Source organism: Geospiza fortis, unplaced genomic scaffold (assembly GCF_000277835.1).
Source record: "Geospiza fortis unplaced genomic scaffold, GeoFor_1.0 scaffold636, whole genome shotgun sequence".
Lineage (NCBI taxonomy): Eukaryota > Metazoa > Chordata > Aves > Passeriformes > Thraupidae > Geospiza > Geospiza fortis.
This window is the reverse complement of record NW_005054435.1, coordinates 1,041,202-1,058,438: the sequence shown is the minus strand read 5'-3', so window position 1 is coordinate 1,058,438 and position 17,237 is coordinate 1,041,202. Positions and strand designations below refer to the sequence as shown.

The window sequence follows — 17,237 nt, the reverse complement described above, 5'->3', positions numbered from 1 at the left end:
TGGATTACTGCTAATTAATCTCCCTTAAAAATTTAGGCAAGGCTTTTACAGTGTTTCTTAAAGCTTTTCAGGGAGGGTGCATTTTCATATATCATTGTTTTAGTGTAATGAAATTTGGAGATAAAATGAGATATCAATCAATTTACCTTTCATAACAGTGCTTTAAAACAAAACAAAAAAAAACCCCCACTGTATGATATGGTCACTGGTACCTGGCCCCAACACTTTTTAAAGGCAGGATGTTTCCAGCTCAGCATTTGTAGCACTACTTTATCCTCTGTGATTCCAGGACAATTTAAAAGAATAACTTCATTCCTGTTAAAATGCTAGCAACTCTAGTCAAGTGAAGCTGGGAGGATTAAATCAATGAATAAAACTCCAAGTAATTCATTGCCCAGTAATAAATATGAGCACAGACTCAGCATGATAACTGAAATCTGACCAGCACAGCAAAGTTGTGTGTTAACACTAAGTGAGGGTTTGCTGTTTCTCAGCTCATCAATACACTCCAAGCCATCTCTTCCTCACCTGGTACATCCAATAAAAATGGTCAAAACAAGATCCGTTGCTTTCTCCTGCTGGACCACAAATCCTGCAGCACAATATTAAGCAGAAATGAATCATTCAAACTCCCGTGCACAATTTATTAAATGCTGCATATTAAGATTCCATCCTCCTGCCTGGATGTGCAAGTCTCTTTGTCTTTGAAAAGAATGAACAGATAAAGAACTGCTTCCAATTACATCAAGACTACAACTGGAGTAGTATATTTTGTACTGACCTGGCTGCAAATCTGCTGAAAAGCTCTGACAGAATGCTCAAGCTTTCTTTTTTCCTAAGATCTCCAAGGCCTGAAAAAGAAAACAGCAGGAAGCTGAAGAAAAGTTGACAACCCAGTGCACAGCAGCTCACCTCATTACAAATTGGTTACTATCAAGAATAGTAGATGCAAATATAAGGTGCCAGAAGAAGTTTGAAACTGCACAAATATTACCATATTGCAAGCTAAGATAGCTACTACGACTTGTTTACGACCACAGACATGAAATGGGTTTATTTCAAAACCAGGATATTAAGGTGTTCTCTAGAGCTGGGATTGCACTGCTAATTAGCACTGAGTTAATGACTGAGGGTCAGACACACACTAACAAAAAGGAATTATACTGATGGCTGTGTTTAATCCAAGCCAAAGTGTACTCTAACCAACTTCCAGCAGATCCACATGCCCCGACTGCAGATCAGAGCATGCAATGTGGGTTTCCATAAGGCAATGACAGGTGAAATAGTTACCCACCCATGCCTGCACATCCTAAATGCTACAAAACTTCAATCAACAGCAGTGTGCAAACCAGAATTTATTCCACATAGCTTCAGCAGCTGAATTCACTGAGCAGAACTGTGTTTCACATAATGTCAGAACCTACTGGGCAGCAGGGGGAGTATTTGGCTCAGAACTACACTCAAAATGAAGGAAGCTGTCAATTTTAAACACTTCACATCCCAAAGAAATCAGCCAACAGGCACATGAAGCAGAAGAGGAAAACAACTTAGCAATACTATCTTTGCCAGAATTCAGTGTCAAATGACTGCCTACTATGAATTCAGTGCTGTGATACACACCACAAGATGCAGCGGGTTAGGTATCTGCAATAAAATCTGTAAACATTTTACAGCGGTGCATTTTCATTCTAAGCTGCAGAAAAGTGAAAGTTGCACACAATGAAAAAAGAGTCGTGTTAAGATAAACAGCAATAGAAGGGATAGCTTCTCATCCCCAAACAAGGGATTCTGATGGATTTTTTTCATAAATGTTTCAAATTTGATGCTATAAAGAGGTGAGTTAGGCACCTAAGCTTACACTGCCTTTGCGAAAGATGACAGGTAAAAAAACCACCTTCAGACAGGAAGCCAACTTTCTTCCTGTTGTTTAATCAACAATTACTAAAATTAGAAGGCTTCTTTCTTCTTCACTAAAGTAATGATTAAAATATACACCTTTAGGACAACATTTTGTATGGCAGGAGTATACTCTGTGGCCTATTCTATGGGGGAGTAGGACAGTGCAGGGAAAAAGTGTTTCATGCAGGAAGCACAAAGAGAGGCTGCCAAAAGTGAGTGTGGGCTTCTCTTACAGCAGTGAATGTAGGTAAAATCCCTTCTGCTTGATAAAAATTCCAAAGTGTCATCAAGGGAGGAAAAACAAAAGTAATGATTCTTGCCATACAGGTAGAACATATGAAAAAATGTGTAATAAAACCTCTTCTTCATGACGCCCCCATCTTTTTCCCCCCCAGAAAGAAGAGTATAAATACACTAAACAGCTTAATGACAACTTATCAGCTCTCACTATCCATCCCAACTCTAATATTGGCATCCAGATAACACTGACACCATGTGCAAAGTCCTCATCTTTGGCTGTGTTGCAGCACTAATTCTCATGAGTGCAGCTTATGGAGCACCTCTTAATAAGACTCAAAAAGCAGAACGTCTTGAAGCTTCAATAATTGATTTAGGACTCCTGAAAAACATCGACAACGTAAGTGGTGACTTTCTGTTATATGAAGATTCATTTGTATTTGTTTTTCCTATGTATTTTTTTTCAGAAAAATTAACTTTCCCCCCTCCTTCTCTACAGAATTTTCTTGACTTTTACACACCGAACGACAGACACGTGAGTTTGAATTTTCTGTTTGGTTTTAATTCAATTTAGGGAGTGCAATTTCTTAAAGGAACTTCTGATTTTGCTTTTTATTCTCAAGTGTTAAAAGGCTGATATGCAATATTATCTCATTGTCTCTGTGCAATAAGGAACACAAAATTAATACTTCTTTCATCCTGCTCAAAACATGCTTGAATTCATAGGAAAAAAGTGGTTCATGAAAATTTAAAGATGGTATAAGATTTGCAGGAGGCAATACTGTTAGCTCTAACACAGGAACAATTCTGAGAATGAAACCAGACTTAGAAATAGATTAAAGCAGTATCCACATGAATCACCCACATTTTATCTAAACTAGAGGCAGAGCCACTGGCTGGTTCTCTTTAAGATGTTGTAAGTTTTCTGCATCCCATCAATGATGAAACTCAGGTATGCTCTACTTAATTCTCTTCACGAATACAACTTAACCAAGCCCTTCTGGATACATAAGCTGTACATCATGTTGTATAGCACTGAGTTAATACCTGAGGCTTATTCGCACAAGAATACCATCATTGGGGTCACCTCTCTCTGAAACTCAGCTCATCAGCGTGCAGAGAGTATTCCAAATACAGCTGTACTGCAGACAGGCTGCTGATTTGTACTACCTTTCATTCAGCATGCAAGCAGCTCAATAAACAAAAGCATTAATTATTTAGTACTGGCAAGTAGTTAAAAGCTTTACACAAGTTATCTGTTAGCTGCTTTGAACTCCCGGTAAGTTTCTAAGTCAGAAGACTTCTCACTTAAAAACACTTTTGTTTCAGTATAGATTTAAAGTCAGATTCTGCAACCACTTCCTTATCTGTGTCCCTTTTCTCGTCTGCTGGCAGCATTAAGACCTGGCTATCTCAGACCTCCAAGTCTTAAATGCAAATGTTTGGGGCTGATTAGTAAGGTATTGTCAGTGAGTGCCTGAAATACCTTGCAAAAGTGGTGTGTAAAGTTATTTACCCTGTTCAAAAGCCAGCTGTGATGCAGACATTAGATAGAGCAACCAAAATGCATCAATTCAAGATGTCTCTAGGAGAGGCCACCTGTTTGCTAACCCATGATTTTCAGATAGCAACCAGGAGTAAGGCTCGCTTCAGGAGTAAATATTGCAGCTTTGTGTCCCCAAGAGATATTGCAACAGTTCAAGTGTCTTGAAAAAGTTACTCACTTCTCAAAAGCTACAGAATTAAGGCCCCATATAACATCTCCCAATATTGAGGGCAACAAATGAAGTGTAATACAGTGCAGAAAACAAACAGCTCAGTTACTGAGATGAGAGTAAAAAACCCAGGGAATTGAGATTTTGAAAACAGGAACAAGGAAAACAAGTCATAAATATAACAATTTCACTGACTGTTCTAGGAGTGCAACCACACAACTCTAGCATGCTTCCTGAAAGAACTGGAGGTCTTGAAACAAGATGTGGAAGAGGACAAACAGCAACTTGTAATAAATATCAAGAAGAATCTTGAGGATTTTATGGTAGGCCATCTTTTACAAGTGCTACCAAAAAAAAAAAGGAAATAAAAAAGTGTTTCACCATTAGTGAAAAACCATGCCAGAATCAGCACGTTCATGTATCAAGATCTGTGTTATCAATCCATGAAATACGGGTGGTTTTTTTTTTACAAAAATATGCTAAGATTAACTATGTGAAAACATCTATTTGCATGGTAATCTAATACAGGAAAATACATTTGAGCCCTATGGGTCATACAAGCCAACATTTAACTAAAGATGGTATTTTCTTTGCTGAATCATGCCAAGCATCTTATGCTGACAAAAGCTTGCTTTTAGGAGCATAACAAATATTTACATAGCAATGGCTTTGAAAACTGTGCCAGTTTTCAAAAAAGTTTATGACTGGAGGGCCCAGGGATGAATGTAGCACACCCTGACATACTACTAGACTAAAATCCATGGCCTAGACATCCTTGTAGCATTTTATGAGTACTCCTCAGGCTAGAAATATTAAGGGTTGTTTTTTGTTAAAGGAAAATCTTTATAGAAGTTGATGTATCATTGTTAAAACCAGCTAGCAAGGAAGTTATCACCAATCAATAAAATTCTCTGTGTTGCAGGACCCTAATTTCTCAAACCCAACATGCAAGAAGTGTGAAGCCAATGAGAAGAAAAAGTTTCCTGAATTTCACCAAGAAATGACCAGATTCCTGCAATCTATGCAGAAAGAAATTGTATAACCAATTTTATTTTTACTGCTACATTATTTATTGAAATATTTAATTCTGAATAATTTATGTATTTTGCCATGTGGCATACTACTAGCTTGTTGTCCATTTTGGGACCACTAAATGTTCTTAATGTGGGTGGTAAGACAGTTTGTTCTAAGATCACACTTGATCCTTTCTGTAAGCCCTAGGGGCTCAACGTTCTTTGGAAAACTCATTCATTGTCACTTTGTCAATAACCTGAGACAACTATTTATTGAAAAAGCTATTAAAAGTTATTGTGGATTATATTTAATAAATGTCATGGACATATAAAAATCATGTCTAGAGTCTTCTTTGTTATGATACTGTCCTTTTAAAGGGTCACTTAATACTCTATTCTTTAAAAAACACACAAAAAACCCTAGTGAAGCGTTCAGCAGCATGCAAGCGTGCAGGTACCAGGCTCAAAGCAAGACACCTGCAGATAACCTTTTTTAAGCAATATAAAATGCCAGTTAATGCTGGCATACAGCACAAGGTATAGAATACTAAATTGCTTCCCCTCAAAAAAGAAACTTTCACTTTTTCCTGAGCTGTACTACTTAGCTACACAAGCTTCCTGCAGGACACATTTTTCTCAATGGTGTAAGCAAAATACATACTTCTCAAAATTCTTCAGAGACAGGGAAGCATTATGGAACCAGTAACACACTTGAAAGAACAACTGTGCAGGTAACTGAGGTCCCAGAACAACAAAACTGACATGAAATTGAAGATTAATGTATAAATCCATGTGAACACACTGCATTGTCAGAAGTCTTTCTGTGGAACCTCAGCAATGTCCTTACTTCCAATGCAGATGGCCTCAGTTCTATGACAAAGAAACAATGTAAGAGCATTTTTTACTACACAAAAGCTCCAAGTCAATACTAACAAGGCAGGCTATAATTGATGAAAGTGAGCCTACTACAGCAGCTATCATCTATCAAGTTTAGACTTTGATGTGCTTTCCTGGTGGGTGTGGTATGGAGTACTTCACCTTAGACTTAAAACCAGACTAACAATGGAAAAAACAGCAGTTTCCTTGCAGGCTGCAAAGAGAAAATGGGCGTTAATGACAGCTTTCTGCCAAAACTGGGAAAATACTCACAGCACTGCCGTCTGTTTCTCTACTCTTCTCTTCCCACTGCGAAGGAGTGCTCTGTCCCCACCCACAAGGACTCAGGAAAGTAAATACTGTCAGTCACCTCAGCCACAAACAGATAAGCCCCACCCTCCCCTCAAATCAGGTGACAGTAACAACAAAAATACTTGAATACAGGACACAGATGAGAAAACAGGCAAGAAACTTCTGCATAAGAATTCCTTCTACCTTGGTAATCTTTGTAGAAAAATCCTTCTCTTTACACAGATTCCTTCTTACTGCAAAAATTCTTAGATGCAGCATGTAGAAAGAAACAGCATCACCCACAATACATGGCTTTGCAAACAAACCTCTTCTAATATCAGCTCAGACATTTCTCTGCGGGCAGTGTTGTGGTAGTGCTGCTCCAGCTCTCAGCAACCAGAGAGGGCGAAGAAGCAGTTTTCATTAAAAACAATTCTCTTAATAAATAAGACTTTCTTTATTATTTCCTTAAGCCCAAGAGCCCTCAACTTCAGCAGTTGGGTAAAACCTACCCTGGAGTCAGTCTGTGCAGCTGGACATCCCAAGTGGAATAACCAAGACATTTCCTAAACCCCTAAACAGTAAGCATTCAGTAAGGCAGGACAGTCAAATAGTTCAGAAAGCAGGAAAGGATGGCAAGGAGATACTCGCGCAGAAGCTGGAGCTCACTAACAATTTCACAAACACAAGCAGTGTGATATATGGATTCTTACAAAACTACATACACTTTTTGTGGCATCTGGTCTGCACAAACTGCTTTGGAGCTGGGCTGTTCTGAGACAGCTGTAGGTTCACAGACATGGAAAGAGGAGGCTTTGCCTGCCCTGGCTCCAGTTTTGGGGTTAACAACATCACACTTGCACAGTAGCCACGATCTGCTGTCGATTTTCAAACCATGTTTAGGCTGCCTTGCTCCCCACACAGCACCTCCAGCAAGAAGTTCAAGATGCTTTTTCAAATAAATACTTGTATAAAGACTGCTGACTCAAAGAGCTAGCTGAGGTGTGAGGAAGGTGCTTGTGCTACACATGGTTATGTCTATCAAATCTACATCATAGGAAGGTGCATATTCTTAAACACCAACTTCAGGACCAGCTTCTGTATTTCCCCAAGCTTTAAAATATGTCCTTAGAGAACAAGGATGGTGTCAAAAGCATCTGAAAATGCGTAACAAGGTGAACTTTACTAGACATACCTTCCCTCACTATGCTGTAAGAAAACCACAGAACCCCTAAAGAGTTATCAAAACTGATTTCCTGACCTGCCTTCTGCTTGATTGCACAGCTCTAGTACCAAATTAAGATGTTTGACATGTGCCATGGAATGTATGCGACACGACAGGGGTGTGACACACATGCAAATGTATGAAGCGTGAGACGTGGCATGATATGATACGACACCTGACATCCTACAGTGGATTAGCCCTGCCTCAAGCAGAGGCAAAACCAGCTGTGGGATTGGATTTTTTGCCCCAAAACCCAGGGGCACATGGCACGTAATGCAGAGAGAAGCGGAAACACAGTTTGTACCTGAAGGGGATTTGATTTCTAGGTAAGAAGTCTGTAACATTGAACTGTGTAATACTGTATGTATTGTGTGTACATCTAGGATAGACAGAACCCAGTGATGGACCAAACTAACTCAGCCGACACCTAAGAAGAGGGAGAGCCATTGGCTATGGAAATGAGACCTGTGTTCCTTTGTGAAAAGGATGAATAATGCTCTGGTTCCATCCAGGATAGGATTAGTTTCTGCAGCATCCAGGAGTGGGAACAGCCAAAACACAGAGGTTACTGTGTACCTCACATCATTACCAGGGATGGAGGAAAGGGATCCTCTTCCAGAGAAGCTTTCCTTCTGGTTCAGAAAATGGTGGAGGGAGCTGTCGATGATTGACTGTTATTGGGTTTTTTTCCCCCCATGTGAACCACTGCTGCTCCAGGAAATTGTCCTTAACTCCACGGCCTTTGCCTTTCTGCCCCCAATTCTCTACTCCATGCCACTGCAGAACGGAGGTGAAGGAAAAAGCATGGAAGTAGAGAGAGCAGCATGTGGTTTGGAGTCTCAGTGGAGGCACGGAATCAGGAAGTACCATTCCTAAAGGTCACTGTGTGTCACTCCAGCTGTCCAGGTAGAGCTCCATAAATTGGAAAGCACACCCCCACACACCACCCCACTCCATATCCATGTGTACATCCATTCTTCGCCCTGGAGCTCAGATCTTCTCAAGCAGGGAGGGGAGAGGCTGAGCCCTGCCACAGGCTGCTGCTGCTGGTACTCACCTGCCTGTCTGCTCTGTGCCACATCTGTGTGATGCACACCTGCTCCATGTGCATGGACCTGTTGGGAATACAGCTTCAGCCTCAGCACTGGAACTGCAGAACCCTTGCCGCTCTCAAGCTTGTAGAACCATATATGTTGGAATTACCGAAGTAGCCAAGGAAAAACCTGAACACAGTGTCTCCATGCTTCCATTTACTAGCTTAGTGCATGCTGCACATGCTGCTACTTGAAGAACAATCCAGGTAGAAGAACTGGACCTACACAGGTGCCATCAAGTTACTGCTCAAGGACACAGTAATCATGTCCAGCCAAACACATCCTTTTCACTAACAAACATCTCTCCTCCTAAGGCAGCACCTAAGTTCCATGGAAATTTCAGTTTGCTGTTCAATTAATAAAATGGCTGAAGCACACGAACAAAGCTCAGCACTTGTACATATTTAAGGCTTCTGGTTCAACTACAGGAAACACCTTGGGGCCAATACCTCAGCAGAAGACTAAGGCCATACAAAAAACAATCCAGGAGTGTACAGAATGCAAACACATGCGTGGTATGCTATGTGTGTGTCAGATTTGACATGTGTATCACTTCCCAGCATCTCTATGTATGAAGGTATAGCTATTGCATTGTCAAGGACATTTATTGAACTTTTAACACCCCTACAAAAAGGCAACACTGTGCTCTAGCCTGGAACACGATGGTCATTCCCAAGCATTCTTAGAAAACATTACATGGAACCAGCAGTCTGTGGAACATGTACCACAATAAACCAAAAACCACCACACAACCCCAAAAAAGGACAGTAACAGAAAACAAGAGAGCACATCAGCCAAAAAAAGGTCAAGGACCAAACAGTAACAGGTCAGCGAGTTTCAGTAACTTGTGAATCAGCATAGGATCATCCCAACAGAAGACTCTACATATTCGCTGGAAGAACAGATTAAGGAAAGAAACAAACACTAGGAGGAGGAACTTCTTTGAGAATCTTCTGACACTAAGAAGGTGAAACATGTCTCCAGCCCTACGCTCACTATTCCTGATGTATGAGAACACTGTGTAACCCCCCCAGCATGATTTACAGGAATCACAAACATAATCCAGGTTTACTGTCTAGCTTGAACACACCACTGCTCACAACACCACGCCAACTCCAAACGTGGCACTGAACAACACCCTCCCAATGCTACCAATGTTCTCACCAGGACTTAAAAGGAAGTAAATTCCCTTGTGACAGGCACTATTTTCCAGGTTACTGCGTATGCAGATGATTTCACTAGGACTTGCCAGTGCAGTGATGGTGCCATCTTCAGTGCAGGAGTCCAACTCATACATAAGCATTAACACTGATGGGGTTTGAGGCAAACCACAAAAGCTGAAAAAACCTTGTTTCTGGACACTTCTGTACTACATTGCATTACTTTCTCAATTACAGCTTTGACACCTGCATAATGCTTTAAACCCACTACCAGAATCAGTAATTGTCACAAAACAGTTGAGTAACAGCTGGTCATTCCAGGTTTCACATTTGGAAGTACAAAAATTATTATTTAACTCTTCTAGCACAAACAACATAAACTATAAGCCAGTTGGCAGATTGACACTAAACAAAACTCCCAGCAAAGGATGAATGCCTACAGATAAAGCAGACTGTCCATTTCTTTTTTCTTGAAAGACACATTAGTATGCCTTTTTTTTTGAAAGAAATACAGCTTTTACTGATTTTTTTTTTCTTTTCTGAAGTTATGAGAAAGGGAGGAAAAAGAAGAAATCAATATACAGAAACCCTGAAACTATCAGGAAAAAAACATGATAATTCCACGGAGTGGGGGGGGATTTCTAGGAGTCAGGGTCAGTGAGCTGAAATGAGGCGGCACTGGGGGGCCAAAGCAGAACAAAGCTGTTAGATACTCCTACATATGAGAAAACATCAATTTTGGGAAAAGACTGAACTATTACAGGTAGCTTAATAACTGCATTTAAACTGACAAGAAGCAGTTCTGGAATTTTTTTCTTCCTGTAACTACAAACTTAAAAGTTGAACATTTTACTACTCAGAACTCTATTTACTGAAACAGGTCATTCAAACCGACTTGACATTTAATCCACCTCCATCAATCACTGAACTGTTCAATATGCGGAGACTTCACAATCCACGATCCATAACTGTGCTGCTCTAGGTAGCTCTGCAGCAAGCTTTTAGCTTCTTGGTACAACTGAGATTTAATCTAAATGAAGAAAAAAGAAACACCTTGTAAAATCTCAAGAATTACAGTTACAGAGAGATCTGTAGAAAAATCTCAAGAACTACTCAGAGGGATCTGAGTTCTCTACCACCAACATGGAATAGGCACAAGCACAAACACTGCAAAAATGATCCCTCTCCCCGTGTCAGCTCACCTTTGCCTCATGGTATGTTGGAAACTGGAGCAGGTCGGCCCGTCCTGCTTCCCTGGCGAGCATCCTGAAGCGGCTGAACATGGCGGCCTTGCACAGGCGGCTGGCCAGGCAGGTGCCGCTGCGGAACGGGGAGCTGGGGGCAGAGCGGGGAAACGATGATGGATCTCGGGAACAAACTCACTGCAGGGAGATGCTCTGATCCTTACAGGGGTTTTACCCTCCCCTCCTAACACTTGGTGAATGCCATCATGCTGGATTCCATCTCAATTGGAATCCCAATTAGTTTCATGCATTGTGAAAGATAAAACATTTTCACTACTACAGGCTCCACTGAGAGAGCTGTTTTCTGTGGTGTCTTGTAATCTCACTGTGAGCTTACAAGATCTCTGAAACTTCACCTAATCACAGGATGCTTTCAGCTAACATGAGAGAGAATTTCTCTCATAGCTTAAAATATTAAATACTCCAATAATCCAGCACAAACCCATTATATCCAACAAAATGAAGACAAATGCTGACCTTTCAGTGGTTTTCCCACTTAATCCATCCACAACCTCCAGGGATGCATCTGACAATGTCCAATTCAAACTAAGCGACCACTGGTTCAAATCTGTTTGGATTGGCAGTGCAGATTTCACCAAGTAAACACGAGATCTGTTGACCAGGTAATGCACAGGAAGCTTTGAAATAAGTTCATCATCAAGACGCTGCTTTATGGTTATGTCCAGTCCTTTTGTATCCTTACAACTTCCATTTCCTAGTAAACAGGACAAGATCAGCCACATGCAAGTACATCAAATTAAATAGTAAAAAATGCAGATATTTCTGCATTCTTAATCTACTATAGTCATTTTTTCCCATAAAATTCAGGTTTGTAAAGATCAGTTCCAATATTCAATTCACAGAACAAAAATGATTTCTCATTTTCTTCTCCAGAGGCACCATTATTTTCGCTGGAAAATACTTTCTTTTTTGAACCACTGTTTTTCACCAACTCTTTAGGTTCCCTACTAAAACAGAATTTCAACCTTCCAGACGAGGAAATATGTTGAAGAGTTTGCCCACATTACCTCACATTCAACAGCATTTTTAACTGCCTACTAAACAAATAGACTTTGGTCCACTACATCTCAAAGAACAATTCTATAATTCTTCAAAGTATTTCTGATTTAGTTCATGCTTTATAACACACAATCAAATTGGAATAGAGAAACACACAAACCCCCACCCGGAATTTGCACTGAACATACCCACGAGAATGCTGCTGATGTACACGGGTTCGATGAAGTGGCTCAGCAAGGCTCCCTGAAGACCAACCACCTCCCACTTGGTCAGTTTGTCCCCAGCTGACATGCTGCTCACTCTGACAGTCTTGGAGGGACAGCAGACAGCCAGGTAAATCCTGCCTTCCAGGGCAACGTGCAGACTCAGCTCTTCGCTGGCTTCGTAAGCAGAGATAGACTGGGGACCGAGATGCCTGTGGCAGGACAGGAGAATGGATTTCAGTGAGCAAGCACTCTGATCAGAGATTGCAGTAAGTGGTAGCTAGTAAGGCTGTTTCTTACAAAAAAATAATCACTAGATCTAGGCCTTGTATTATCTTCAATATCTGTAATTCTTAGAAACACCAGACCGAGCTGCTCAAGTGTCTAGAATAGTGAAATCAGTATTTAAATCAGAAATAGCCACTCAATCTAACCTTAGCTACCAGTCTAATTTTAATGCACACATTAAAAACAAAAATCAGCTACAAACCAGCTGTCACTTTTTGTCTACTCACACTGTAACAGAAGTTAATTGTAAAAACACAGCTCTAAGGTTCTTAAAATCTCCTTTAAAATGTAACTCACACTGTGATTCAAAATATTTAGGTAAGTAGATACAACACCTAAGGGAGACAAACCAGTGGTTGTTCTGAAGCAGAATAGCTTTTTTCCCTTAGTTACAAAGAGGTAAGACATCAAAGCAGAGCCTTTGGTGTCAGTTCAAGGCTTTCTGTACTCCAATCTTGTAGTGCATACAATGGCATTAGGTCATTAAATCCACTTGCTCAACGGTTAAATTCATGATTTAACAGTATTTTAATAGTATCTTGGGAAAGGGGTTAACAGCTTGTTGTCTGTAATAAAGAAAACCAAGAAACTTCTATAACCCATACAGAAATTTTCTGTATCATCATATTGAGCTGTATTGCATATATACCACAACTATCTTGTGCATTAACGTTCCCAAAACAAGATAAAAATTAATATTCCACTTTATCTCAGGAAATGCCACGGTACTTACACCTCTGATTTTAACTGAGCAGTTCCTTTTGGAAGCTGGTTCATGTAGAGAGAGAGAGTTATGTTTTGCTTTAAGGTAAGCAGCTTCGAGCCTGGCGCTGTGCAAAATATGGATCTCTCTGCCTTGGCTGGATTTTTGTTATAGAACAGCAAAAGATGCCTGTACAAGTACCTAAAAGAAAAGTAAATGATATATTTTACATTAAATACTTTAATAAATTATATCTTTAATAAATTATGCATTATATATAATCTAGATACATGTTTACATTACTATTCATTATTGGTTCACATAAGTATAGAATTCAAGTGCAGCAGTGAAACTGACACAAAGTGGCAGCAAGGGAAGGATTTGCAGAGACATTCCCACCTGAGCAGGGAACGCCTGGCAGTGACAATGGCATGGCTGTCGTGCAAGAGCCTCCCACAGGACTCCAAGCGCCGGCTGTAGTTGCATTCTCCTGTCCCCAGAGCCACCACCTCATGCTGCCCACCTAAAACCAGAGATGGTGGGGGGTTCACCTGGGCTGGCTGCCCACCAAGCTGCTCCAAGCTCTCAGAGCTCCATGAGAACAGGTTTCCCACTCCCCAAAGCTCACAATCAAACCAGACTTGCCCTTTTCAATGATGAAGGCAGCTAGGGAACTGCCACAGCTTTGGTACTCGGAGTGTTGGGTAGTCAGGCGGTTGAACACTTCCTCCAGCATTTGTGACAGCTTTTGATAGATATGTTCTCCTCCTAAATGGAACAACAGAATCCATCAAGACAAACTTACAGGTACCAGAAAAAGCATACATGAGCAACTTCCTAAATTATGACCCTGAACACACAACCACGCGCACAACCACGCATACTTTCAGGAGTCTTAAGATCCTCAGGATTAAAAAAAGCTCAAGAACACCCAAATACTTGATGCTTTTACCATCCATTACAGTAGAAAAAGATATAGCCCAAGTTGGATGACCTACTGCACACTAGCTCATGTAAGGACAAAGAATATTGTTTCTATTTCTATCACCTGGACTAGTGACAGAAATTCAAGCAATTTACTGAAAAATTCAAGCAATTTACTGAAGGTGCGCCCTTTTGTAGAACTGACCTAGTAATACTAGTTCTTACAGCCTTCAAAAATGTTTAAAACAACACTAACAACATAGAGACCACTAAATGTATTAAAAGATGAAAAAAAATTTAAAAAGAAACTATTTGCTGAGCAATTTGAATCAACAGAGGAAAGACAAGACTATTCCTTACCAGTCCTTGAAACACAAGCAGAGTTTCCTGGAGGCTGGGGAGCAGGAACACAGGGAAAAGCTAAGAATTTAAGAACATTTTGAAGTGAGATGGACATGCCTAATTTCTAAACATGAATGTCACACTATTTGCAGCAAGTCAAACTTTCTAATTCTCTATGAACTTTCTCTTCTGATTTTGAAGTCCCTGTAAGCTTAGAATGATTCAGACAGCAAAACTCAAAAGAAGATAAAATATTATGGCAACTGAACTCTGTTGAAAGCAGTATCTCAGTGGGGAAGCCTTTTCTGTTGAAAGCAGTATCTCAGTGGGGAAGCCTTTTAATCATGAACTCTGTTGAAAGCAGTATCTCAGTAGGGAAGCCTTTTAAAAATTCAAACGCACTTGCGAATGTACTTCTTGTTGCTGCACCTAGTGAGTAGCAAATCAACAAATGAATTCCTTCAGTATTTCTGGCACCAGCTGATGCAACTCTTAATACACAAACGACAAAAATAAAGAACAGTTTCAGAACCAAACTACAGATTTGCCCCAAGGATTCAAAACACCTGAGAGAGGCCAATAGCGCAGCATTTAATAAAACCACAGATGTTTTGCATAGGATGCTGTTAAGCCAAGCATTTTATGTTGTAATTAAGTGTTGCTACAATATTTACCTGAATCTTCAAAAGACTTTGCCCCTGTATTCTCCAAGTTCAGTAGCTCAGCAAGAGCCAGTTTAGCTGCATTTAGTTTAGATTCCTTCTTGTTCTTTCCCAGCCCAGTCTTGTAGCAAACACCATTTATCACAGCACAAAAGGCAAAATAAGGCCTTATGACATCACCTTAAAAGGAGAAGAAAAAAAGCAAATGCAACCAGTGAAACTTTTTGAAGGCACTTCATCCATAGCTTTACATCCTTGTATGAATTCCTAGAACAAATACGAGACAAAAAGACAATTTTGGCAAATAAAAGCCTCACCCATAACCTCCCCAAAACTTTTGGCAGCTTTCACTTCATGAACTCTTCACACAAGTTCTGTTAACAGCCATAATTAAAGCAAATTGATCGATTTCTGTAGCACCTCATAATGAGAAACAGCTGCGGAGGCAAGGAAAGTGCAGCCAAAACCCAACACATGTGGGGGTAGTGCCATCAACAGTATGAAGGTTCAGCTGTATCAGCACTACCCAGTCAACTCAGATACTCTCAAGGATAAGCAAACACCACTTTACTTGGTAGCAGAAGCGTTTACCTGCCACGCTCGTTTCTTTCAATTCAAGCTGCAGGTTGTGTGTTTTGGCAAGCAGATGCAAGGCAGACACTGAGTTTATTACTCCCTGTTTGTATCTTTCAATCAAATCCAGGTCTCTCTGTGAGGGAAAGGCTGAAAATGTGGTGGTGTCGGCTCCTTGAGAAAGAAAACGTCCTTAAACAGAATTAAGGTGAGAACTGAACACACTGTCTGAAAATCTGCTAACAACAAATGCTTTTCAGATGCTTCTTAAAAAAGCAAACCAAAATTTACTGTGGAGCATTACTGCTTTGTATTGAACCCGACATTAGCAACAAGAGCAATTTCAAAACAGTGTGCGCATCCTCTTTTACAAGCATCAAACCTTTTACTATAGTAAATCCCATCATCTCTGAATACAGACAAGAGAGATGTACTACAACAAAATACAACATATATCCCCCTCCCCTCTCTTGTAAATCAACAATCAAAGTTGCTGATGGCAGATACCAAGCAGTGGAGCCCGTGTTTTTTCCACACAAAGCTGGGCAGTAGCAGGATTCCTTGTTCTAAGACGCTATAGAAGTTTCAGCAGCCACTGGATGGATGCAACTATCAGCTTCAGCAGTGTGATACACCCAAGCACAACGACTTCCCAGACAAGAAATCCTCACTTTTAAGTGTCTTAACAGGTGCTTTTACCACAACTACTCAAAGCAATTCAAAATACATCTTGGGATATCTCAAACTGCAGTTAAACCATTTCACAATGTTATTTATAAAAATTCATGCAGCAGAACATATTCTATATTTTGTCACTCTACAGTACTTTGTAACTTGAACTTTTTAAGTAAGTAATGCTGCAGACTACACAGGCCACCCCACAACAAAAAACAAACTTCCAGCACAAAAAGACTTTAGAAGAGGAGGGACAAGTTTAAGGAAATGCCAAAGAAGTCATGTAAGAAAATACAGCGATAAGAAAAAGCAAAGTTACTTTCAATAGCATGAACAGCCAATCCCGGTGTATAAACTGCAAACTATACCTGGATTTTTCATCACCCCTGGTTCACTGCACATAATAAAAGGTGGAGGATTCAGCCGTGCAGTCACAGGCTCGGAGAGATCCCTTGGAATTGGCTGTCTGAGAACCTCGGGGGGCAAAATCTTCTCAGGCGCGGGACCGAAGGCGAGCATTGCCGCACCCCCAAAGCAGCCATTGCTGCTCGCCATTTCCGACCGACCTAAGGAAACTTGACTCACTAATGCTGCCAGCAGCAAAAAGACCCTGCAAAGAACCCAGCAGTTCTCCCGGTCAAGCTATTTCACAGGAACACCAAGAACAACTCGCCCAGGGCTAGGGTAGAACCCAGACCCGGTGTCCTTCCCCACACGGCGGCCACTTCTCCCTTCTGTTACACCACCTTCCCTCACGCCTAACCCGGCCCTGCCCCTCGAAGGACACACCTCAAAACAACTCTCCTGAGGGAGTGAAGCGAACTAAAGCAGCAAAGCTGATCCCTCTCAAGCCTCCAGCCCAAGCTAGCGCTGCAGTTAAAGGGTTTGGTACCTGCACCTGCTGCCCTGGTCCTGCTGTGGAGAGTTGCTCAGCGCTCACACCCCGCAAGCAGGCGGAGCGCCCCTCAGGGCACACGAAGCTGGAGGAGCCGGGGAGGTGCTGGCCGCCCTGAGGCGATGGCCTCCGAGAGCCGAGCAGCGTTCCCGCCTCAGCCCTCCGGGCCCTCAGAGCCCGGGGCGGGCCCTCACCGCC

The 17,237-nt window shown here is 41.1% G+C and overlaps 1 protein-coding gene across 2 annotated transcripts; it reads right to left on the bottom strand.

Annotated features, from left to right (window-relative positions):
* Positions 1-780: 780 nt before the first annotated feature.
* ADAD1 (adenosine deaminase domain containing 1) lies at positions 781-17,173 on the bottom strand. 2 transcript variants are annotated; one of them, XM_031061989.1, is made up of 13 exons: positions 17,037-17,173; positions 16,513-16,710; positions 15,488-15,661; positions 14,909-15,076; positions 14,253-14,312; positions 13,614-13,736; positions 13,368-13,491; positions 12,999-13,169; positions 11,963-12,189; positions 11,232-11,469; positions 10,713-10,845; positions 10,440-10,540; positions 781-851 (listed from the first exon to the last, which is right to left on the bottom strand). In XM_031061989.1, the coding sequence occupies exons 2-13, from the start codon at positions 16,697-16,699 to the stop codon at positions 836-838; spliced, it is 1,722 nt and encodes a 573-aa protein (XP_030917849.1). In that variant the 5' UTR covers positions 16,700-16,710; positions 17,037-17,173; the 3' UTR covers positions 781-835. The 2 variants fall into 2 exon arrangements, with proteins under 2 accessions (XP_030917849.1, XP_030917850.1); XM_031061990.1 differs by lacking the exon at positions 781-851 and having other exon boundaries at positions 8,937-10,540.
* Positions 17,174-17,237: the final 64 nt, after the last annotated feature.

Bases quoted from the DNA above. Each gene is read 5' to 3' on its own strand.
- ADAD1 (XM_031061989.1), bottom strand. From the start codon at position 16,699: ATGGCGAGCAGCAATGGCTGCTTTGGGGGTGCGGCAATGCTCGCCTTC. The intron at 15,662-16,512 runs GTATAGTTTGCA...ATTCTGTTTAAG, and splicing joins AGGGGTGATGAAAAATCCAG to GACGTTTTCTTTCTCAAGGA. The intron at 13,492-13,613 runs GCAAGTCTGGTT...CTCTGGTTTTAG, and splicing joins TGCCTTCATCATTGAAAAGG to GTGGGCAGCATGAGGTGGTG.